Genomic DNA, 25,830 nt, shown 5'->3' with positions numbered 1-25,830 from the left:
CATGCTACCATAAAACCCGGGAATCTTGTCATCCCCTGTCAGTCTAGGTTCTCGCCTATCTTCTGAGCAGCGCTGGAAACCCATCATTGAAATTGACTAAAGTCACATATGGACTTTCACTATTAGGGACGAGTTCAAACAGCATACTACGAAGTTAGAAATTGTTATGCTAATGTGTATGAGGTATACTGTTTAAGCGTGCATTGAGAAAAAATAAAATACAAGCAGCATGCTAATATAAGCGAGTTTTATGCTATTCATCATACAGCAGGATCCCACCTTGGGGGCAGAAAGTTGGTTTTTTTTTTTGACTGTGCTAAGTTTAACTTCCAATTTACAATTTCTGAGACCCTGGGAAACCGTTCTACAAGTAAATCCTACTGAGCCTCAATCCTAGTACTCTCGCTATAACAACGTCACATTTTTTAATTAAATAAACTTTATTTGACAGCCAATCAAGAAGATTGATATACACAGATAAGTTCAGTAGACCAGCCAGGATTGCTTAGAGTAACGGATGAGAAGAGGACTATGATTTCTCTAATAATATTTGCTGGAAATTTTGAAGAGCTTGCATTGGCTGGCATTATAGCAATGCCTGCTTTGCCCAACCAGCAAAACATACCATTTTATAAGAACATAAGAGAAGCCATGTTGGATCAGGCCAACGGCCCATCAAGTCCAACACTCTGTGTCACACAGTGGCAAAAAATTTTATATATACACATACACTGTGGCTAATAGCCACTGATGGACCTGTGCTCCATATTTTTATCTAAACCCTTCTTGAAGGTGGCTATACTTGTGGCCGCCACCACCTCCTGTGGCAGTGAATTCCACATGTTAATCACCCTTTGGGTGAAGAAGTACTTCCTTTTATCCGTTTTAACCTGTCTGCTCAGCAATTTCATCGAATGCCCACGAGTTCTTGTATTGTGAGAAAGGGAGAAAAGCACTTCTTTCTCCATCCCATGCATTATCTTGTAAACCTCTATCATGTCACCCTGCAGTCGACATTTCTCCAAGCTAAAGAGTCCCAATATATAAGTATATAAGATATATAGATAGATATATACATATATACAGATAGATAGATAGATAGATAGATAGATAGATAGATAGATAGATAGATAGATAGATAGATAGACACACCATATTTGCTGGCGTATAAGACTACTTCTTTGCCCTGAAAAACATGCCTCCAAGTGGGGGGGTCGTCCTATACACCGGGTACACTTCAGTTGGGATAGACATAGCTGCCCATAGTGGCCTTCAGATGCTCGTCAGGTGCCCATAGTGGCCTCCCGATGCCCGCCCACCTCATTCTACATACCGTCCAGTATCGCGTGGTATCCAGTGCAGCCACGGCGGGTCATCAGCGTGGCTGCGGCGAGCATCAGCAGCGAGACAGGGGTGCCAGCCTTTTCGGCGTGACCGGCCCATTCTGCTCGGTGGGAAGTAGCGGCGCTCCGGCCCACCCCTTGTCTATGCAGAGCTCACACATGCGCACTTGCGCACTAGTGCGGGTCACAGGGAGATGCAGGGGCGGGCCGGATGTTCTTTTACCTTTTATTTGGTGTGTGGAAGGTGTGCGGAAGAGGGGGTAGTCTTATATGGCGAGGATATAACAAACTCTATATTTTGAGTGGAAATGTTGGGGGGTCGTCTTATACGCCCAGTCGTCTTATACGCCGGCAAATACGGTATATATCACTTCCAGAAACATAGCGGAATGAAACAATCCTGCAGTTGGCTGAGCCAAGTGGCCCCAGACAGTGCTGCAGAGTCATCTTTCAGTTGCGGAGATGATGATGCCTATGGGTGGAGACTCGCCTATATCCTTTCCCATTGTGGCTATGTGGGTCTGAGCTGAGTTGCTCTGGAGCCGCTTGGTTCAGCATGGACCAGGCTTGCAGTGGCACCCTGGGGACATTCCCTGTGATAGAGCCAGTAACACTTATTTGCTTGTATAGATAGCTGAGGTGCCACCTTTCAGCTCTTGGGAATACCCCAAGCAGCTTTCGACAAGAAGGGGACCACAGGGTCTTCTGCATTCTCATTTTAGTTGCTGTAGGCACTAAGCCTCTAAATCCCAGAGCCAGGAGGCAACATTAGGAGAAGGCCTCAACCTCTCTGCCCTGTTGTTGGTCATCCAGAGGAACTGGTTGACCACTTTTTGAGACAGGATGGTGAACTAGATGGACCACTGGTCTGATCCAGCAGGGCTCTCCTTCTATTCTTATGTAAATCCCCATTGCTTCATTTTCCCCATGCGTTTTGCTCTCTCTAGTGGTTGTTTTGATGCCAGACATACAGCAGTGTAATACCAAATTGACCACGAGAAGGAGCAAGACACATGCAGAAAAGGGGGAGGGGGAATTCCCGAAGCAGTAGGGATACACAAACAATGAAAATGAGAATGCACAAGAGCCGAACAAACCCTTCAATATTCTGGCCTGTATTCCTGCCCCTCTGTAGAGCCAATGTTTAAGCATTCCTCGGGCTCAAAAAGTCTTCCTCTGATGGAAGTGTACTAACAAGTGGAGGTTTTTTAAAAAAACAAACAAACACAAAACAAACCACATCACTATTAAAGAAATGCAGAAATGCATAAAATCAAGCAAAATGTAGTATCAACAGTGTGGAAAACAATTCTTTTTTTAAAAAAAAACAAAAACAAAGCAAAGTTAGAGTATAAGAAGTCTTCTGTTGTAAAGAAGTGTGATCTCAGAAGATGGGTGCAAACAAAATATCCATCAGTTTTCAGTTCCACCAAGAATAAATAACGAATCCATCCATTCATCTATCTATCTGTCTGTCTGTCCGTCCATCCCTCTACTTGTCCGTCTGTCTATCTGTCTGTCTGTCCATCCATCCATTCCTCCATCCATCCGTCCGTCTGTCTGTCTATCTCTCTGTCCGTCCGTCTGTCTGTCTGTCTGTCATCTATTATCCTATTTCAATTTGCTAGGCTGCCCTTCCCTGTAAGCAGGGCTCATTGCGGCTTACATCAAAACCAAATACAAACCAAATAAAAATATGGAGCAGAGGTCCATCAGTGGCTATTAGCCACAGTGTGTGTGTATATATAATTTTTTTTGCCACTGTGTGACACAGAGTGTTGGACTGGATGGGCCATTGGCCTGATCCAACATGGCTTCTCTTATGTTCTTATACAAATAGAATTAAGATAATATTAAAATACCTTACAATAACTCCAAACAGACAGTATTAAATGCAATATTCAAAATGATGGGCATTATCCATGAGCTCCCTGGTGGAGGGTATATGGAGAAAAGAAGAGGGGGGGTGGTATGAGAGTGCCAGACTGTTGCTGCCCTCGACCAAATGCCCAGTGGAACATCTCTGCCATGCAAGCCCTACAGAAAGATAATAAATCCCATAGGGCATGGATGTTCTCTGGCAAAGAGTTCTACCAGGCAGAGGCCAGGGCAGAAAAGGCCCTGGACCTAGTTGAGGACAGCCAGGGCTCTCTCGGGCTGGGGATTACCAGAAGGTTCTTATTGCTGGAGTGTAACACCCTTCTGGGGCATATTGAGAGAGGCAGTCCCGAAGATATGTAGGTCCCTGACTACTAATGGCCCTAAAGGTCATCACCAAAACCTTGAACTGGATCCGGTGCTCCACTGGAAGCCAGTTCAGCTCCTGCAACGCTGATTGAATGTGTGCCACCCAAGGACCCACGCAACTGCATTCTGTATCAACTGGAACTTACGGGTCAGGTGAATTACAGTAGCCCATCTTGAAGGTGAAAGTGGCTAGGTTGGGGTGAGACAGGTAGGTAGCTAGTTGCCTAACCCGGTGCAGTTGGAAAAACGCCAGTTTGGCAACTATCGCAACTTGGCCCCCATAGACAAGGTGGCATCCAGGATCACGCCCAAACCCTTGACAGTCAGTGATAAAGGCACCTACCAAGAGCTGGGAGACTACCCAATGCCTGCTCCCCCTACCCACCCAGCCAGAGAACCTCCATCTTGCCTGGATGCCGTTTCAGCCAGGTCTGCTTTAATTACCCAACCACCACTTCCAGACCCTTGGCTAAATCTGCGTCCGGTCGGTATTACTTGATGAGATCCAAAGCAAAGAGGACAGCAGCATTTCCAATACATGGAATGGCATAGTGGCAAACAGCAGGGAAAGCCTTGTTATGAGTGCCTTGCCAGTCTCCCTTCTGGTACTGAAGGCTCTTTTGCAACAGGGCAGTATTGGCTGAATCCAGATTCTGGGCAGGTTTAAGCAGACAGAGATGGACGTTGGGTGTCAACCATTTAGGACAGAGGTGTCAAACATGCAGCCCAGGGGCCAAACAGGCCCCCAGAGGGCTCATATCAAGCCCCCGAGCAACTGGCTGTAATTTGCTTCCTTCTCCCTCTCAGCTAGCTTTGCCAGGCTTGCTCAAGCGCACAGGAGCTACAGAGCAAAGCTTCTTGTTTTCTCCATTAGCTGAGGCTCCTGCCCTGGGGAGGAAGGGGAGGAGGGATAGCTTGCTTAGCCAGGCTCTCTCTCAGTCATACAGCAGAGCTACAGAGCAAAGCCTCTTTTAATTCTATTGGCTAAGGGTCCTCCCCCTCCTGCGGAAGGAAGGAAAGAGCCAGAGCTTCCTTTGCCCAATTCCCTGGATCCCATGAGAGAAATATAAAGAAAGCACCTTAAAGACCAATGAGTGCTAATGCTATAAGCATGTTTTATTTTAAGTTTTTTATTGTATCTGTGTCCTTTATAAAGTTTGTATCTCTGCTCCCTGGCATTACATTTTATGACACTCATGGCCTGGCCCAACAAGGTCTCATTTATGTCAGATTCAGGCCTCCTAACAAATGAGTTTGACACCCCTGGTTTAGGGCTTTAAAGACGAAAACCTGGCCACCCAAATAAACCCAGCCAGAACCACATAAATGCCAGGGTCCTTTGTGAGCCCCTGGTATTGTAAATTTGTTTTGTTGGGTGCCTCTTTCATTGTCTCAATTGCTGTATTTTACAACAGCTGAACCTTCCAGCCTGATTTCAAAACCACAAAGGGCCAAACTGGATTTTATCTCTGACATGAGCTGGGTCAGCGTTCCTCCAAACCCACTGTGCTCTTTTTTACACATAGACATGACGTCAGGGAGCTTATGTGCCCGAGAGCACTGGAGCCACATTTGACTCGGCAGTCTGATGGAGCAGGAGGGGCCAGGTTTCATAAGAGAAGCCATGTTGAATCAGGCCAATGAATCAGGCCATGTTGAATCAGGCCATGTTGAATCAGGCCATGTTGAATCAGGCCAATGGCCCATCCAGTCCAACACTCTGTGTCACAGAAGAACATAAGGGAAGCCCTGTTGGATCAGGCCAATGGCCCATCCAGTCCAACACTCTGTGTCACATAAGAACACAAGAGAAGCCATGTTGGATCAGGCCAATGGCCCATCCAGTCCAACACTCTGTGTCATACAGTGGTCAACAAACAAACAAACAAACAAACCTGTTGCATTTCTTTGAGGGGGTGAACAAACATGTGGACAAAGGAGACCCGATAGATGTTGTTTACCTTGACTTCCAGAAAGCTTTTGATAAAGTTCCTCATCAAAGGCTCCTTAGAAAGCTTGAGAATCATGGAGTAAAAGGACAGGTCCTCTTGTGGATCAAAAACTGGCTGAGTAATAGGAAGCAGAGAGTGAGTATAAATGGGCAGTCTTCGCAGTGGAGGACGGTAAGCAGTGGGGTGCCGCAGGGCTCGGTACTGGGTCCCATGCTTTTTAACTTGTTCATAAATGATTTAGAGTTCGGAGTGAGCAGTGAAGTGGCCAAGTTTGCGGATGACACTAAATTGTTCAGGGTGGTGAGAACCAGAGAGGATTGTGAGGAACTCCAAAGGGATCTGTTGAGGCTGGGTGAGTGGGCGTCAACGTGGCAGATGCGGTTCAATGTGGCCAAGTGCAAAGTAATGCACATTGGGGCTAAGAATCCCAGCTACAAATACAAGTTGATGGGGTGTGAACTGGCAGAGACTGATCAAGAGAGAGATCTTGGGGTCATGATAGATAACTCACTGAAAGTGTCAAGACAGTGTGCGTTTGCAATAAAAAAGGCCAATGCCATGCTGGGAATTATTAGGAAGGGAATTGAAAACAAATCAGCCAGTATCATAATGCCCCTGTATAAATCGATGGTGCGGTCTCATTTGGAGTACTGTGTGCAGTTCTGGTCGCCGCACCTCAAAAAGGATATTATAGCTTTAGAGAAGGTGCAGAGAAGGGCAACTAGAATGATTAAAGGGCTGGAGCACTTTCCCTATGAAGAAAGGTTGAAACGCTTGGGACTCTTTAGCTTGGAGAAACGTCGACTGCGGGGTGACATGATAGAGGTTTACAAGATAATGCATGGAATGGAGAAAGTAGAGAAAGAAGTACTTTTCTCCCTTTCTCACAATACAAGAACTCGTGGGCATTCGATGAAATTGCTGAGCAGACAGGTTAAGACGGATAAAAGGAAGTACTTCTTCACCCAAAGGGTGATTAACATGTGGAATTCACTGCCACAGGAGGTGGTGGCGGCCACAAGTATAGCCACCTTCAAGAGGGGTTTAGATAAAAATATGGAGCACAGGTCCATCAGTGGCTATTAGCCACAGTGTATGGAGCACAGGTCCATCAGTGGCTATTAGCCACAGTGTATGTGTGTATATAACATTTTTTGCCACTGTGTGACACAGAGTGTTGGACTTGATGGGCCGTTGGCCTGATCCAACATGGCTTCTCTTATGTTCTTATGTTCTTAAACAAAAAACAAACAGGTGCCATCAGGAGGTCCATCAGTGGGGCCAGGACACCAGAAGCTCTCACCCTCCCAAGCACCAAGAATACAGAGCATCACTTGCCCCAGACAGAGAGTTCCAACAATACGCTGTGGCTAATAGCCACTGATGGACCTCTGCGCCATATGTTTATCCAGTCCCCTCTTGAAGCTGTCTATGCTGGTGGCTGCCACCACCTGTGGCAGTGAATTCCACATGTTAATCACCCTTTGGGTGAAGAAGTACTTCCTTTTATCAGTTCTAACTTGACCGCAGCAATTTCATTGAATGTCTACGAGTTCTCGTATTGTGAGAAAGGGAGAAAAGTACTTCTTTCTTTACCTTCTCTATCTCATGCATAATCTTGTAAAGCTCTATCATGTCACCCCGCAATCGACGTTTGTCCAAGCTAAAGAGCCCCAAGCGTTTTAACCTTTCTCCATAGGGGAAATGTTCCAACCCTTTAATCATTCTAGCTGCCCTTTTCTGGACTTTTTCCAATGCTATAATATCTTTTTTGAGGTGCAGTGACCAGAATTGTACACAGTACTCCAAATGAGGCCGCACTGTCATTTTATGCAGGAGCATTATGATACTGGCTGATTTGTTTTCAATTCCTTTCCTAATAATTTCCAGCATGGCGTTGGCCTTTTTTATTGCAGTCGCACACTGTCTCGACATTTTCAGTGAGTTATCTACCACGACCCCAAGATCTCTCTCATGGTCAGTCTCCTTTCCGTCCTGCACTGCTTTCCTGCTGTCCTCCTGCACTACTTTAGAAGGACTCCATGTTGCACAGAGAGCCCTGACCTAACTTCTCTCCAAAGCAATATCCGGTTTGGCTGATATAGCATGTTGCAGTGGTCTAATCTGGATGTCATGGAGGCATGTGAAAGTGACCATGATTTTGCAAGAATAATTCCCTTTCTGACTAATTCAGTTTCAATAGACTTTTGGAAGAAAAAAACCAAAAACCTGTGACCGGTATTCTGCACGACTTCAAAGAATGCGAAACAAAGAGCAAACCTTTAATCAGTGTCCCCGCTGCCAAGAAAATCAGTTGTGTCAAGTTTTATCCCAGGGTGGAAGGGGGGGGGGGGGAAATAACTATGTGGGAAAAAAGTATGTTTGGGAACCGCGAACCACCCTGAACTGCAGCCGTGTTTGGAGGACACCATTAAAAGAAAGACACCCCCCCTCTTTTTTAGATGCACCTAAACTCCTGCCAATTTAGAGGGGGGGCGGGATCTGCCTTTCAGGGCTTGTAGGACAAGATTTGCTCAAGTGCTTTCTGTGCCATTAAATCTTTCCCTTTGTGTATAATATGGATGATTTAGGGGGAGTCGCGTCAGCGCTGATTTATACATTGACAGCTAAGGATAATAAGATACGAGCCAATGTACAGCTCACCCTTTCCCAGATTAACCTGCAGAATGCATTAGGCAAATTTGATGGCATTAGAAGATTTTTACCAATTTGTCTGGAAACAATTTCTCTTTTGTGTTGTGTCAGGGGATAACATTTCATGCCATTGTGCTGATTTAAATGGCTTTGATGAATGGCGCTGGAGGTTAGAGAACTGTACCGGAGATATTATTTTGGCCCCTTGAAATAAAAAGCCTATCAATTTAATTGTTTAAATGCCTTTAATTACTTAAACCGGAAAGTGCCTCGGAACGTTGTAATTTTTTTAAAACCAAAAATAAAATGCATTGCAACACAAACATCGTGCCAGATTGATGGAGTGTGCTGTCCAGAAAATGATTGTTTCTAGCAGACGAGTAATACACTTACAGTGAAGAACATAAAAAAGAAGTTTTCGTGCACAACTCCGGTGAAATTAGCAGGAACCGGACGCAACTTTGTGCAGGAGAATTTCTGAATTGTACTCATCATGTTAGATTTGTTTTTTTAATATATAAAACTGATGGTCCTTGAACATATGCTTTCTTCTGTATGAAAGAAAAGCTTTGCTTTTGTTCTCCTCCCCCAACTTCCAAGGCCACTTGGGTTTCACAAATACAGTGCAGCCAAGTGAAGGATTATCTCTCTCCGGGACTTTTTTTTGTAGCAGGAACTCCTTTGCATATTAGGCTACATTCTCCTGAAGCTTACAGTAGGCCCTGTACGAAGAGCCCTGTAAGTTCTTGGAGGATTCGCTACATCAGGAATGTGTGGCCTGATATTCAAAGGAGTTCCTGTTACAATAAAAGCCCTATCTTTCCCTTTCAAAGTATCTCTCATAGTTCACTACTAAAAACTTCATTTCACCTGATAACTAGTTAGAACTAGAAGCAAGGAGAGTAGAGTTCACTGGACTTTTTTTATTCCATCAAATCACCGTTGACTGACGACGACCCTGTGGGGTTTTCAGGGTGAGGAACAATCCGAGATGGTTTTCAACCTTGGTTTTCTTCGGAAGAAGAAGAATTTCAGATTTATACCCCCGCCCTTCTCTCTGAATCAGAGGCTCAGAGCGGCTTCCAATCTCCTATATCTTCTGCCCCCACAACAGACACCCTGTGAGGTGGGTGGGGCTGAGAGGGCTCTCACAGCAGCTGCCCTTTCGAGGACAACCTCTGCCAGAGCTCTGGCTGACCCAAGGCCATGCCAGCAGGTGCAAGTGGAGGAGTGGGGAATCAAACCCGGTTCTCCCAGATAAGGGAGCTATGGCTGGCCCAAGGCCATTCCAGCAGGTGCAAGCGGAGGAGTGGGGAATCAAACCCGGTTCTCCCAGATAAGAGTCCACGCACCGAAGTCTCCCATCCAAACACTAGCCAGGGCTGACCTTACCTAGCTTCTGAGATCTGGCTAGCCTGGGCTATCCAGGTTACTGGGCATAGCACCTGAAAAACAGGGACACTGGTTCTTTCCTCCCATGAAGTTTACAACCTGGAAATTCAACACTCGAGCATACTGCAAAGCGTGCAGATGGGACAAAGGTGGAAGCAAGGGTCAGAATCGTTACTTAGATGCAGGCAATATGGACATATGAAGCTGCCTTATACTGACTCAGACCCTTGGTCCATCAAAGTCAGTATTGTCTACTCAGACTGGCAGCGGCTCTCCAGGGTCTCAAGCTGAGGTTTTTCACACCTATTTGCCTGGACCCTTTTTTGGAGATGCCAGGGATTGAACCTGGGACCTTCTGCTTCCCAAGCAGATGCTCTACCGCTGAGCCACCGTCCCTCCCCTATTCAGATTTATACCCCCAGCCCTTTGTGATGGGCTGCAAGAGGGGGGTCTCCTTGCCCAGCTGTGTCATGTTGGTAATTCTGTTCTCCAGTGAGCTCAAGGCAACATTTACAGTTCCCTAGACGACTGGGGAAGGCAATGGCAAACCACCCTGTAAAACGATCCAAGCGGGCAGCCGTGTTGGTCCGAAGCAGTAGAACAGAATAGGAGTCAAGTTGTACCTCTAAGGCCAACAAAGTTTTATTTAGAATGTAAGCTTTCGTGTGCTCCAAGCACACTTCATCAGACAATCAGAAGCTTACATTCTGAATAAAACTTTGTTGGCCTTAGAGGTGCAACTTGACTTTGGGATGTTTAGCCCGGAGAGGAGGCGGCTGAGAAGTGATATGATCACCATCTTCAAGTACTTGAAGGGCTGTCATATAGAGGAGGGCGTGGCCCCGGAAGGTAGGACCGGAACCAATGGGTTGAAATTAAATCAAAAGAGTTTCCGGCTCAACATTCGGAAGAACTTCCTGACCGTTAGAGCAATTCCTTAGTGGAACAGGCTTCCTCGGGAGGTGGTGGGGTCTTCTTCCTTGAAGGTTTTTAAACAGTGGCTAGATGGCCATCTGACAGCGATGAGGATCCTGTAAATTTGGGGTAGGTATTTGTGGTTTCCTGCATTGTGCAGGGGGTTGGACTAGATGACCCTGGAGGTCCCTTCCGACTTTATGATTCTGTGACTTATTTCACCCTATAAAAAGTCTGCCAAGAAAACATCATGATGTGACATCACCCCATGGGTTGGTAGCGACTTGGTGCTTGCAGGGGGGGACTACCTTTACCTTTTCTCTTCCACTTTATCCTGATAGTAGGTTTTGCTGAGGGTAAACGAGCTGAGCAGGGATTCGAACACAGCTCTCACAATTCTTCATCTCATCACTGCATCACACTGCAGTGACGAAAGTGGCTGGTTTAAGGTTTTTACAGAAAAGGTGGGCTTTGAAAGTAGAGCTGAATAAAGAATTCGCAAATAGGAAAAAGACAGGCAGTGGTCTTCTGGAAAGAAGTTCCAAATGTTGGATCCCATGAATTTGTTCCACAATTAGTGATTCCTGCCTTGGGGCAAGGTGCCTTCCCAAGGTGTGGGAGATTTTGCACCTGAGGAAATATTTATTTTATTAAATTTATATCCCGCCCTCCCTGCGAGCGGCCTTTAGTGGAAAAGATCTGTGGGATCCATCCCAAAAGGAGAAGCAAGGGGAGGGGAAGAGTGGAACAGGAGCTACTAAGATCACTGTGGGGTAGAGGAGCTATATTGGGGTGGCCAAACTGCAGCTCAGGAGCCACATGTGGCTCTTTCGCACATATTGTGTGGCTCTCAAAGTCCCCACCATTGGCTAGCAGCTTGGAGAATGCATTTAAAATTAAAGTTGCTTTCTTTCCACTTGTCTCTTTCCCCCCATCTGTTCCCTTCCTTCCTTCCTTCCTTCCTTCCTTCCTTCCTTCCTTCCTTCCTTCCTTCCTTCCTGCCTGCCTGCCTGCCTGCCTGCCTTCCTTCCTGCCTTCCTTCCTGCCTTCCTGTCTTCTTGCCTTGTGGCTCTCAGATATCTAATATTCATGTCTTGTGGCTCTCAAAGTTCTATGTGGCTCTTATATTAAGCAAGTTTGGCCACCCCTGAGCTATATATGCCAGTGAAAGTTGTATAGATATTTCCAAGCGGGCAGCCGTGTTGGTCTGAACCAGCAGAACAAAGCAGGACTCAAGTGCACCTTTAAGGCCAACCAATTTTTATTCAAAAAGTAAGCTTTCGTGTGCTCTTTAAGCACACTTCATCAGACGAGGGATGACAATACCTGACCCCCTCGTCTGATGAAGTGTGCTTAGAGAGCACACGAAAGCTTACGTTCTGAATAAAAATTGATTGGAATTAAAGCTGCCTGGTGTGACTTTGTCCATGGGGTTGCAAAGAGTCGGACTGGACTGTGCGACTGAACAACAGCAACAAAAAGGTGCAACTTGACTCTTGCTTTGTTGTATAGATATTATATATCTTCTTTTAGTGTTGTTCGTCTTAATTAACCTGGGTCGTTTGACTTTAGACTGATATATAATCTGCTTCAATAATGAACTGTATCAATTGATTCTTGCAGTCATGTATAGGGATAGATTTTTCTAGGCAATAACCTAAAGTGCTATACTGCCTAAGGCTGCATTCTTGTCCAGTTGTTAAGTATCCCAGCTATGGGTGGGGGATAGGGAATTAACCCCAATTTCTTCAAGTGCATTTGGACATCACAGCTAGTAGGAGTGAGTTCCATCTTCGAGGCAAGGAAAGCAAGCGTTCAACCAGAGTTGTACCTATCACTAATAAAATGAGGATCAGTTGTGGTGTCTGAGTGGCAGACGCATTGTTACAGAGGTCTTTAGTGCAATTTTGTTCCCAGGAAGCGCGTAGGAAGTACACCTCAGTCCAAAAAGAGATTTGTCTGGAAGTAAATCCTATTAATTCTACCGGAAATATTTTGGAAGCAAGAATAGGGTTGCATCTTAAACCAGCGTATGACAAGTGCTTCACTTTAGTGGTGTTGTAGATTAGAGAGGTGAACTTAGCTCTGCATATGTCTTTTTACACCTTTAATTAGGAAGAAAGGAATAGTGCCTCTTAGTACTGAGTATAAATGGATTTCAGGCTTTCTTAGAGGAATATTAGGGTATTCTGCCTTGTTTGGGGTTTCATAAAGGTGCCTATTCTCATTGGCAGGGCCGGCCTTGCCCCAAGGCAAGCTAGGCAATTGCCTAGGGCACAGGCCTTCTAGGGGCGCCTAATTGGGTGCCCCGATGTGACTCAGTGATGTTATCTGTGCAGGGAGGGCACACCAGAAGTTAACATTGCCTAGGGTACAAGACAGTCTAGGGCAGGGGTGTCAAACATGTGGCTTGGGGGCCGAATCAGGCCCACGGAGGTCTCCTATCGGGCCCTCGAGCAACTGGCTGTCATCTGCTTCCTTCTCCCTCTCTCTTGCGTCCTTCTGCTTAACAGCTTGCTTTGCAAGGCTTGCTCAGTCGCACAGGAGCTACAGAGCCAAGCCTCTATTTTCTCCATTGGCTGAGGTTCCTCCCTTGGGGATGAAGGGAGGGGAGGGACAGCTTGCTTTGCCAGGCTCTCTCAATTGCACAGCAGAGCTACTGAGCCAAGCCTCACCAGATGTGCCTATTGTTATTGTTAATTTATTGTTAATTGTAAATTAGAATGGTTTTAAGACTAATGTTGATTTTAAAAGTTTTGTATAATTATTATATGGACATGTTGTTAGCCGCCCTGAGCCTGCCTAGGCGGGGAGGGTGGGATCTAAATAAAATTTTATTAATAATAATAATAATAATAATTATTATTATTATTATTATTATTCCTTCTATTGGCTGAGGCTCCTCCCCCTCATGGTCCCGTGGGGAAGGAAGGAAAGAGCCAGAGCTTCCTTTGTCCCATTCTCTGGATCGCATGGGAGAGATACAAAGAAAGCAGCATTAAGACCAACAAGTGCTAATGTATTAATCATATTTATTTAAATTTTTTAAAATCTTTATTTGTGTTTGTCTGTGCCCCTTATAAAGTTTCTATCTCTGCTACCCAGCATTACATTTCATGACGCACAGGGCCTTGGCCCAACAAGGTCTCATTTCTGTCAGATCCGGACCTCATAACGAATAAGTTCGACAGCTCTGGTCTAGGGTACAAGACAGTCTAGGTACAAGACACCCTGCTCATTGGTGTCCAGTTTTGATAATAAATGTATGAGATAAGTACACAAACAGATGAAACCGTATTAATTCATGTGTGTTTCTGTGCCCACGGCTGTGTCTTTTTCAAAAAAAAAAAAGGAGAGCAGCAATATGATCAGATGGCCAATAATTTCACGGGGTTGGGTGGGGGGGGGCACCTTTTCTTTTCAATTCTAAATACAATTATTTGAAAACAAGCTCAGGTAAGATACCTGAGGGGAGGGACGGTGGCTCAGTGGTAGAGCATCTGCTTGGGAAGCAGAAGGTCCCAGGTTCAATCCCTGGCATCTCCAAAAAAAGGGTCCAGGCAAATAGGTGTGAAAAACCTCAGCTTGAGACCCTGGAGAGCCGCTGCCAGTCTGAGAAGACGATTCTGACTTTGATGGACCAAAGGTCTGATTCAGTATAAGGCAGCTTCATATGCTCATATACCTATAACTAATTATACTAATGACCGCAAGAGCGTTTTTTCCCCTTGGCCAGTACTTATGCTGTTAGCATTAGGGAAATAGTGGCTAACCAGTGCTTACTGTTAACCAGTTTTTCTCACAGGGTGCAGGTTTCAAAAAAGTATATTGGCTGCTGCACGCACACACGCACACACACACACCCCTCCTTCTTTACAAATGAAGCAGTCACCAGTGCCTTAACTTGGAGCAAGTAATAATACGCTTCCGAACGCAGAGTGTAAATTTTTCATATCTTAATACTTAAAGATTAATAATGTATGGGAAATAGCACCGCCGATTTGAATGTGTGGAATTCGTTCTGTTACATCCTATCTGCACAGAATCAGCAAACGACGAAACTGCAGAAGCCGCGGTTGTGTTCATGACACCGGAAGATGCATTGGTTTTGTTTGGCGAGTTATTGGAAAATAGGACACACAGATCGTGTGCCCAAGAATGTGGCATTCCGGAAGGAAGGAGGCTGCCTTGAACGAGGGCAGGGTGGTCTCTCCTCTTCTCCCTTGCCAAGGATAGTGAAATTAACATGCAGCTGAGCCTCTCTGATAAATGGATTCTGTTAGGTCACTGAGGGGATGCATGTGACATTAAGTGATTTACAGCCCTTTACCTTAATGAAATTGTTTCAGCGAGATGACGCTGAGAGCTTTTAATGGATAGCTTTTTCTTGATGTAATGAAATTGCATTCCTTTGGCATTTAATATAAGGTGCAGTTATTATTTACTGGAGCTTTCCCAGAGCTGTCGTGTATTCTTGCGCACACAGTTCGGAACAAAAAGAGATTTCAGTGGCCGCGTCGAGACCAGAATGGCGTGTGACATTCTTAAGCAGATGAGTGTACTTGGAGGAGTCCGTTTCAGTCCGTGTGGCCTAGCTCTCCAGCCTCGTCTCTTTCGGGAGCCTTTCTTACTGTAATTCTGCCAGCCCTTCATCTCTTTCATGCATTGCCTCCTAATCTGTTTAACAGGCAACTGGATTACAATCAGATCAGCTGTATTGAAGATGGTGCGTTTAGGGCTCTCCGCGATCTGGAAGTACTGTAAGTAATTGCTTGTCTCTCTTACTTTTTTAAAAAAAAAACAGGGAAGTCCAAATGCCGAAGCTAATCTTGGGACTATAGCTCTGAGCGTCACAATGCTCTAATAAAAAGATGCCTTAGAAGCCATACACTTTGAGGTCTTACGAATGCAAGGGGGGAGATAGGGAAGATGTTCCGTATTTAACCAGAGCACCACATTCACCAGATGCAATCCTTTAAGAACAAATAATTCTCTCTCCCCCTTTTTATTGTTCTTACAAAACCCAGGTCTCCATTGTTCATATGCCACAGAGTTCTATACCTGCTTTCAAGCATCAGATATTTTGATCTGGACAAAGCCTTGCATTCACATTAGCAGCTCCACTAAGCTAACTTTGCCAATGAGAATGTGGCGTTTTCAATGTTTGTGGCTTTTCATATATTTTTTTAAAAAGATATATTTTGGTCGCTACTACTGTCTGCAAGGTATTCACCGTACAGTAACCTTGAGGAAAGCCAACACGGATGTTCTCCATATAAGCAGGTAGAAACACTGCAATCCTATTCAGAGTTACTCCAGTCTAATTCCATTGAAATGAATGGGGCTAGACTGGAGTAACTCTGCAAAGGGTGGCACTGCGCTGTTTAGATCTCAGTGCCGTGGGATGCCACCTGTCTCCTGCGCTGAAGGGAAGGTGGGGAAAACCTGCTACACTGGCACTATCCTTTTGGATGTGCTCCTTAAGTGTAAATTAATGAGACGGCAAAACAACCTCTAGTTGCGTATCAACATAAACCCTAAATACGGTGAAGAAAATGACTCTTTTAAAATGGAAACACAGCATGGAATCATGAAATATCTCAGTGCCCCAGTTAGATGTTCCCTGGGGGTATCTTTTCAAACAACCAAGATTGCATGTTCCCTGTCAGTACATAATGGTCCCTGCATATACTTTGTTCATTGGTTTAATTTACTCTTCTCTTATATCATCGAGGGGCATAAAAATAACTTGATTTAGTAAAAAAGAAGTTTCAGTTTGCTTTTTTTTATTCAGGCTTGGAAGCTCAGGAAGCCGTTTTAAAATAATGACATTGTTGTAGTAAAAGGAGGAAGAATGCTCAGCTAGAGGAAAAACGCTTGATAATCATTTAGCAATTTAAGAGACAATCTCTATTCAAAGCGAGCCCAGTTATTACCACTTAGTATTTCAACAAAACTGTATATGAACTTTATTCAAGGGCAGGATAGTATTTTAAAGCGAATAACAATGGTTTGAAGTAAAAAAAAACAAAAACCAATATTTGGATTATATGAATGGTCATGTTCTGTTAATATAGATGGATGCATTCTACGGTATTATGTCAGCATTTTTCAAAATCTGGAATGCTCTCTTAGAATATGGAATTAAGCAGATTCACACTTTCACTTGCGTACATAAAACTTTAACCTTACGGTAGGTAATGGAAATTGTTCACAACAATCCTAGATTAAGGAAAAAAACCAAGATAGACCTTTCCACAGTTTGGACTTTGTCCGTGTTGTAAACCAAGTTCAGTTTCTTTTGTTTTCTGTGTGACTAATTGTATTGTCACTGTAGAGATAGTGTTGTGCAGTGTATATGGAATATTTGTTATTTTACATTTTTGTGCATCTGTAACCGGGTCCTATACCTTCTAAATCACATAAACTTCTATCTGCAGCTCCCTCAAGTCTTAATAGTGCCATCATGAGGTGCAGACTTTGTTTATTTGGGCAAAATAAGAAGAAACAGGAATGGTTTTGAGACAGAGAGTATTTCCTGCCAGTGACAATGCCGGAGCCAAATAGTCAATAGTCAAACTGAAATAGTCACACTGAAAATGATGATGACGATCAGATTTTAGGTGGTGGTTCTGCCACTGGATCAGTCGTGTGCATGCCATTGTGTTTCGGAGTCATCCCACGCCCCCCCCCCACAACCGCTGCTGTTACTGTATGGGGAGGGGGGGTTATAGTCAAACGGTAGAAAAATGCAGAGAGAAAAACAACTGGTCTGCAACTGTAACAATGTTGTCAAATTCACCTCAATCGAAAAATAATGAAAAGGAAATAAATGTTAAGGCACCTAAATGTGAGGTTACTTACATTCAGTAAGTTTAAACATATCAGAGAAACAGGGCTGGATCTTGGGGGCGGGGGGACAGGGGGGTGCTTGCCCTGGACACCGATGGAAGGTGGGTGCCAAATTGGGTATGGAGTCCATTGAACATATGAACATATGAAGCTGCCTTATACTGAACCAGACCCTTGGTCCATCAAAGTCAGTATTGTCTTCTCAGACTGGCAGTGGCTCTCCAGGGTCTCAAGCTGAGGTTTTTCACACCTATTTGCCTGGACTCTTTTTTGGAGATGCCAGGGATTGAACCTGGGACCTTCTGCTTCCCAAGCAGATGCTCTACCACTGAGCCACCGTCCCTCCCCATTGTATTCTATGGCACTATAAGATAGAATGGCCCATAAGGGGGCATCATTTCTTAATTTGCCCCCCCCTCAAAAAACATGTAGATCCAGTCCTGCACAAAAACATTCGATGGGAGGGGGTTGGTGGAAGTGGAGATCAACATCCATCGAATTGAACAAAACAGGTTAACTGAGAAAATGGTTTGTTGCCTCATGCACCGTACTGCCATTTCCATGTATTGTTGCAACTAGTTCATGGTACTAAGCGAGCCTCAGGAAAACAGATAAAACCTCTTTCACTAAACATGCTGAAGAATCCCATAGACTTCAGTGGGACATCTGCCACACAAAGCTCCCTGGTTCTCACAACATAGACTGAGTTTTGCTTAGAGTTATTTGGAGAGCCAGTTTGGTGCAGTGATTAAGTGTGTGGACTCTTATCTGGGAGAACTGGGTATGATTCCCCACTCCTCCACTTGCAGCTGCTGGAATGGCCTTGGGTTAGTCTTAGCTGTCACAGGAGTTGTCCTTGAAAGGGCAGCTGCTGTGAGAGCCCTCTCAGCCCCACTCACCTCACAGGTTGTCTGTTGTGTGTGGGGGGGAAAGATATTGGAGATTGTAAGCCGCTCTGAGTCTCTGATTCAGAGAGAAGGGCAGGATTTAAATCTGCAGTCTTCTTCTTCTTCTAGAGTTGTTTGCTTTTTAAATTTTTCTTTAAGAGTTCTTTGCTTAGTTATATTGTGTTGGGTTTGTTTCCTCACTCGAGATACATCAGTTAAATTTAAAGGGAAAGAAGATTTAGACAGCTACAGTTTAAAATTCCAGTATATTGTATGGGTGGTTCACAGAACCATTGAAATTAATTGAAAACACTTTCCCCCAGCACCCTGCTATCGAGGCGCTCACGTTTTTGCTGAAAGCTTCCAGCCTATATGGTGTTGTTTGGTTTGCAGCCAATTGTGTGGGTTATGGTTTTTTGATTTTATGTGACTTTTGTTCTTATGATATTGTTTCATTTGATGTGGTTTGTTTAATGCTGTTTTAATGCTGTAAGCCGCCCTGAGCCCGTTTGCGGGATAGGGCGGGGTGTAAGTTGAAAAAATTAAATTAAATGTTCCATCCAGGTCAGTGGTAGATGAGTATTGTTTTCACAGCTCTTTGTTCCTTTATTCTCTTTTAACAAAATGCACCATGAAAACGTCTGGCATTTGTAGAAAAGTTACTTTTCTCCCTTTCTCACAATACCAGAACTCGTGGGCATTCAATGAAATTGATGAGCAGTCAGGTTAAAATGGATAGAAGGAAGTACTTCTTCACCCAAAGGGTGATTAACATGTGGAATTCACTGCCACAGGAGGTGGTGGCAGCTACAAGCATAGCCAGCTTCAAGAGGGGATTGGATAAAAATATGGAGCAGAGGTCCATCAGTGGCTATTAGCCACAGTATATATATATATGTGTGTGTGTGTGTGTGTGTGTGCATATATATACACACACACACACACACACATATTGGCCACTGTGTGAAACAGAGTGTTGGACTGAATGGGCCATTGGCCGGATCCAACATGGCTTCTCTTATGTTCTTATAAGATAGCCCTGTTTAGATTTTCAAAATGATACAAAGTTGTACTCACTGAGCTAGTACATTGATAAGTACGAGACAACGTAACTGCTGCTCAGGCTCTTCTAATAAGAAAGCTTTTGAGTGAGGGGCTAGGGAATGGCATAAGCCTTGAACCTCTGTGGCCATCAGAAGTATGCTCTGTTAATTTGTAGCACTCGTTTTAATTGAGTAAAGTTAGCTATTTATGTTTTTTTTCAACGTTCTGGCCCATAGAAAACAAGTTCTCTGAGCCCAAGCCAGGCCATGTCATTCGTACCACATCCCCTGAAGAAGGAGTACGTTTTAATGCCTTGCTAGGAGCCCTGCTCGTGATCTGAGTTCAGTCCCGGCGGAAGCTGGGTTCAGATAGCCAGCTCAAGGCTGACTCAGCTTTCCATTCTTCCGAGGTCAGTAAAACGAGTATTCAGCTTCCTGGGGGGAAAGTGTAGATGACTGGAGAAGACAATGATAAACCACCCCATAAAAGTCTGCCATGAAAACGTCCTGATGTGATGTCATCCTATGGGTCAGTAACACCCTGGTGCTTGCAAAGGGGACTACCTTTACCTACCTTTTTTCGCTACCCTAAAGAGTCTCAAAGTGGCTTACGGTCGTGTTTCCCTTCCTCTCCCCACAACAGGCACCTTGTGAGGCAGGTAGGGCTGAGAGAGTTCTGAGAGAACTGTGACCAGCCCAAGGTCACCCAGCAGGCTTCTTGTGGAGGAGGAGTGAGAAATCAAACATGGCTCTCCAGATTAGAGTCTGCCGCACTTAACCACTACACCACACCGCCTGTTACTAGGGTTGCAGACATCTCCGTACTTTGGCATGATGAGGACTGTAGTGCTGGAAGGAGATCAGAAGCTTATCAAGCATTCCCAAAGCAAAGAATCTCCAGAAAGCAGACCTCATTCTACCACCTCCTCAACCACAGGCTTTAAATAATCTTGTCGCAAATGTGAACTAGATATGCTAGAGGTGGACAGCCTGAGTTACTGACTGTGGAGGGAGGGTGGGGGTCCTGTCAAGATTATGGCTATACCCCGTTTTGTATAGATCAGCCTGGAAGATAACTGAATACAAAGCAAATGTTCTGGTGATTTGGGGGCCAATTAAATAGCCAGTCACATATAGCAGGGGTGGCCATGCTGGCTGGGGCTGATGGGAGTTGTAGGCAAAAAACATCTGGAGAGCTACCGTTGGCCATTTCTGACATATAGCAAGTAGGGGTGTGCACTTGGTATATATCGAGTCAAATAAATACCCCCAAAATATCTTAACTGTCTTTTTCGGGTATTTATTCAGCCAAATTCAGATTATACAGTCTGATGCAGCTACCAAAATAGACATGCCTGAATAAAAGCCTATATTATTCGGCTTTTATTTAGGTATGTCTAGAAAACTTTTTTAAAGAGTCAGCAGTCTCCTTAAATGTCTTCCGAGTTCTCTTCTTGAGTTCTCCCCATACAGTATAATGGAGCCGAATAAATTCTGGTTTCCTGAATGTTTACCTGAATTCCAGTACAAAACTGATATTGGGATTCAAGAATATTCGGGATTACTTATATTTTTCATGTTCAATAGATCTGAATCGAAAAAATGCAGAATTTTTTTTTTTGCACACCTCTAATAGCAAATAAGAATCACCCTTAAGACACACCTGGTTCTATTGTGAGGCTATGACTTCAAACAGCAGATTTTAAGGGGTCAGCAGCAGATTTTTAGGGGTCTGCTTCCTCATTTCTGCCACTACTTCCAGCCCCATCCAGAGGAGGTGCAAATAATGCTTCTTCCTTCCTCGTTGCTCCCAGAACTTTAGAACAGAAAGCTGCTTGTGTTGATTAAAGCTCTTCAAACTTCTACATCTTTGGGAAGCACCACTACGTATGACTGGCTTGCGCCATTGGATTTAAATGCATTTGCTCCATTCAAAGGGAGTGAGTGTTCTGTACTCTGGCCAATGTAGTATATGATGCAGTATGGCTGGGCAAGGACAGCAGCTTTAGACAGCATCCATTGTTGATCCACTGCAGTCTCCACATCAGGGGTCCCCAACCCCTGGGCCACGGACTGGTACCGGTCTGTGGCCTGTTAGCAACAGGGCCGTGGAGCGAGACAGAGGTGCCACATTCCCCCTTTTGCCTGCTCAGTACCCAAGCAGATGAAAGAGGCGGTGCGGCCTCCGAGGCTGCAGGAGGCAGCCTTAGAGTGAAGCAGAGCACCCCTGCCTCCCCTTCCGCCTGTGACCTGGATGGAGAAAAGAGGCAGCATGGCCTTGATCTGAAGTACCACCACGTCCCGGGTGGGAAGAAGGGGCAACGCCACAGTGACCTTCGCCTACCCCTCTTTTAAAGACCCCCATGGGGGCAGGGATGGGGTGGGGGAGCCAGCCTAGTGTGGCAAAAACTCCAGCACCCCCCTCCACCAGTCTTCCACAAAACTGGTCTCTGGTGCCAAAAAGGTTGGGAGCCACTGCTCTACATGATAAGGTGGGGAAACTATAGAAATGTTTTTCATTCAAGTAGCCTTGAACAACATGGGCTAGTTGCAGTCCACTGACATGTGCAGGCATTGTCAGTGGCCTTAATGTCATGTTTTAGATGCACTTTCTCAGTAGTCAATCTTTTTTGAGGTCTTCTAAAACGTACGTCTCAACACCTTTATGCGGTGCCATTATTCGAAGTAAATCTGTCATCTTCAGAATGATGGTGTTCTTTGTTACAGATCTTAAATACACAGGCTGGGATTGTAACTGTTTTATTCTCTATATTCTATTCTTAGATCTTCAAGTATAAGCTACAGAAGTTAACTTCTGCATTTTACCGCCACTGTTTTAGTTATAAAAACAACTGACAGAGCTCATATTTATTCATTTATTTACATTATATATAGTCTGCCTTTGTCACTTGGACTTAAGGTTGGATTATACAGAATGAGTCAACATGATAGGATATTCAGTAAATAGTGCAATAATATTCGGGTTGTAGAACCAATCAGAAATCTAAAAACAAAACCCGAAGCAAAATGTTAGCATTTATTGATGCAAAAATTACATAGTAGGATCTGAGTTTCAGCAAGCTATACACGAGGGATGGCCAAACTTGCTTAACATAAGAGCCACACAGAATAAATGTCAGATGTTTGAGAGCCACAAGACACAGATGTCAGATGTCAAGAGAAGGAAGGAAGGTAGGAAGATGGGGATAGGGGAAGAGGGAGAGGTGGAAAGAAAGCAACTTTAACTTTAAATGCATTCTCCAATCCACCTGTTGGCTTGGTTTGGCTTGGAGAAGTGATTTGGAGAAATGCCTTCTCCAAGCTGGCCAACAGGGCAGTTTGGGCTTCAAGAGCCACACAATACGTGTGAAAGAGCCACAGATTGGCCACCCCTGCTATACACAGTATTGTTCATCACAGTCCATAATAAATTATCTTAGCACCTTCCTTTTTGTACAGCATAACCCCATTGCCTGCACAGAAAAGCCCTCTTAAATAATACAGTTTTGCATAGTGTTACCAAAAGCCAAGACAGTGGGAGTCTTTCCAACTTCCTCAGTCAGGCCATTCCAGAAAGTGGGGGCCACAGTGGAGAAATCATATCTATGAGCTGTTGTTGATTTTGCCCATTTGCAAGCAGAAGGCCCAACTGACATGAAGGAGCATAGGGGGAGAGGTGGTCCCACAGATGAAAGAGACTAAGGCCATGAAAGGGTTTGTATGTGATAGCCAATACCTTAAATGGAGCCTGGTAACTCATGGGCAGCAGAGCTTTTTTTAAGCAGGAACACACAGGGACGCAGTTCCGGCTGGCTTGATGTCAGGGGTGTGGCCTAATATGTAAATGAGTTCCTGCTGGGCTTTCTCTTAAAAAAAGCCCTTTGTGAAACTGGTGATGCTCGGCGGTGTGACCTAATATGCAAACAAGTTCCTGCTGGGTTTTTTCTACAAGAAACACCCTCATGGGCAGCCATCTTTCAGTCTTGGCTGAATTGGAAGACAGCTTTTTTTGCAGCTGCATTGCCTTTCTTCTCCAACAATAACGTCTGGTCCAGTACAACCCCAGAGAGATCAACAAAACCATCCTCTTCGGCCTTGGCTCATTTGATGCCATCCACCCAGCAATCCAAGCCCCACCAGCATCAGTTGCATTATCCTGCTCTGCCGGTTCCGGAGTGCGCCCCAGAACCGTTCACAAAGAAAGCTAAGGCCAAACTTAAGGAGAAATATAGACTGGAGTCCAAACAGCATCAAACTGCAACCTGAGCACCTGAGCCACCACCTGATGTTGAAGAAATCATCATGCTTCTAAAAATGCCTTCTCCAAAACCAATGTCTCTTGTCTCACCCTTCTGCGATGGTGAGATCAAACCCAACCGTAATCCATCTCAGTCCCTGGTTAATTCCAAAGCAGCACCATTGGCTCCATGGCCACCGTTTTCACCCTCCATGCCATGGCCTCCTTATTCCTTTTCTGTGTCTGTTACATATCTGGTATAACGAGGTGACTATTATGGACCCATCCCACAGCCAGATCCTACAAGGAACCATCAAACTGCCATCAAAGACTACTGTGGCTACCATTTCTGGATGTCCTCTGTCTCCCATTCCAGGATCAGAGTTGGAGGAGTGGACGTACTCAGCCATTGGTCAGGGCCAGATCTAGGGGGGAGCAGAGGGGGCGCTTGCCTCGGGCATCAGTGGAGGGGAAGCACCAAATTGGGTACGGAGTCTATTCTATGGGCCCATAAGATAGAATGAGCCCATAAGGGAGCGTTATTTTTAAAATTTAGCCCCCCCCCCCCCCCAGAAAAAAACTCCATGTAGATCTGGTCCTGTCACTGGTTCAGATACCAGTTCAGAGGTACTGTCAGATCCGAGCCCACAGAGGAACTAAAGATGTAAAGCAAGCAGCTGCTGCACATGGCACAGTCGTTGGTTATTGAGGAAGCCATGACAGAGCATAGACCCAAAGACAAGATGTTGGGCCACTTATACTCTGAACTCCCCAGGACTCATCATTTTTCCAGTGCTTGACATTACCCATGAATTTTGGCAAAACCCAGCTTCCATCCAGTCCACCCCATGTAGAGTAAAACAACTGTGCAGAGTTAAACAGGAGGACTTTTCAGCTTTTCTGTCCATGCATCCTCTTCCTTTGTCACTTACAACAGAGGAGATGCAACCAAGAGAGTGCCAAACCGATTTCACACTCACCTTACGCCGCTCTCGCTTTCGTCTTCTCAGCGTGGCTTCCTTCCAATTTCCCACTTTCTGCCCTGGGGCTGCAGCAAGGATCAGCGTTTTCGCACAGCAACCACTAAAAATCAGTTTCTGTTTGCTGCGTGAAAACGCCGGTCCTTGCTGTAGCCCCGGGGCAGATAGTGGGAAATTGGAAGGAAGCCGCGCTGAGAAGACGAACATGAGAGCGGCATAAGGTGAGTGTGAAATCTGTCCTAGTCTTAACATGCCTCTCCAGTTGACAAGTAGGAGAGGATGCTGGATACTTTGGGCAGGAGAGTTTATTTGTCTGCAGCCTTAGACCTGAGAATCTCTAACTATTAGGCCATGATGACCAGATATCAACTTTTTTTTGTGGGAAAAGCTATCACCGTACCTTACACTGATTCTTGAAGAAATGCACCTGCCAGCCAAAGTAATCCAATTACTTTGCTTTTTTTGACTTTCAAAACAGTAGATTTATGCAAGTCTGCATGGGGTTGAGTCCGCTGAAAATGCGATGGCCACATCCATTGTGATTAGACATCCTTCTTGATTGCTTTCCACCACATTGCCCATCAGAGCTAGGCAGAGGATTCGAAAAGGGTTAATCGCAAAGAGTTACAATGCCTCAGTGGTCCAAACCTATGTCTTACAAATGTGCTTGGCAAAAGGATTGAAAGTCTGATTTAAATCCTCAATGGAGGGCTATATGGTCCTCAACAGCATATACGTCCAAATCTTCTCAAATACAATTAACATCATATATAAAGTGCTCACCAGATGGTATCTGACACCCTCTTTACTGAATCAAGGTAATGTGCAGGTTATGAATCACTAATGCATTGCTGGTGGTCCTGTAAAGTGCTCAAAAACTTTTTAATGTTATTTGTGGCTTATTACGAATAAGGATGGGCATGAACTGTGGTTCAAGCATGAACTGGACTGGTCTGTGGTTCGTTTCAAACCAGTTTGTTTTGGTTATGTCATTCCAAACCAAAGAACAAACCACATTTTTCCATGGCGGTTCATTTTTGCGGTTCGTTCTTCAGACAGCCTTGTGCTGATTCAGTCAATTCCTAGGCAACCGTGGGGATGGACTTGTGGAGAGCCCTAGAAACACCCAAGTAGTTGTCCATAGCTTGATTGGCAGCTTTGGCCTCCAATTCTGTGAGAGCAGATTATATACCTATATAATACCACGCCCTGACTCAACTGTTGTCACTTTGCGGCACAAAGAGAGAAGAGTTAGTTCAGTTGTTGTTTGCTGTTTGACTGATTTAGCGGAGGCTTTGAGGGACTCCTTTCCCCCACACATACAGTA

General features: G+C 44.8%; 1 protein-coding gene across 10 annotated transcripts in view; it reads left to right on the top strand.

Annotated features, from left to right (window-relative positions):
• Positions 1-25,830, top strand: part of SLIT2 (slit guidance ligand 2) — a 482,157-nt gene that overhangs the window by 323,861 nt on the left and 132,466 nt on the right. For all 10 annotated transcript variants that reach the window (XM_060246235.1, XM_060246233.1, XM_060246234.1 and 7 more), the window contains exon 6: positions 15,193-15,264. In XM_060246235.1, coding sequence (XP_060102218.1) covers positions 15,193-15,264 — 72 coding nt within the window. The remainder of the gene's footprint in view (positions 1-15,192; positions 15,265-25,830) is intronic.

This window comes from Heteronotia binoei, chromosome 9 (assembly GCF_032191835.1).
Source record: "Heteronotia binoei isolate CCM8104 ecotype False Entrance Well chromosome 9, APGP_CSIRO_Hbin_v1, whole genome shotgun sequence".
NCBI lineage: Eukaryota > Metazoa > Chordata > Lepidosauria > Squamata > Gekkonidae > Heteronotia > Heteronotia binoei.
The sequence above is the reverse complement of the archived record's forward strand: the minus strand, read 5'-3'. Positions and strand labels throughout refer to the sequence as shown.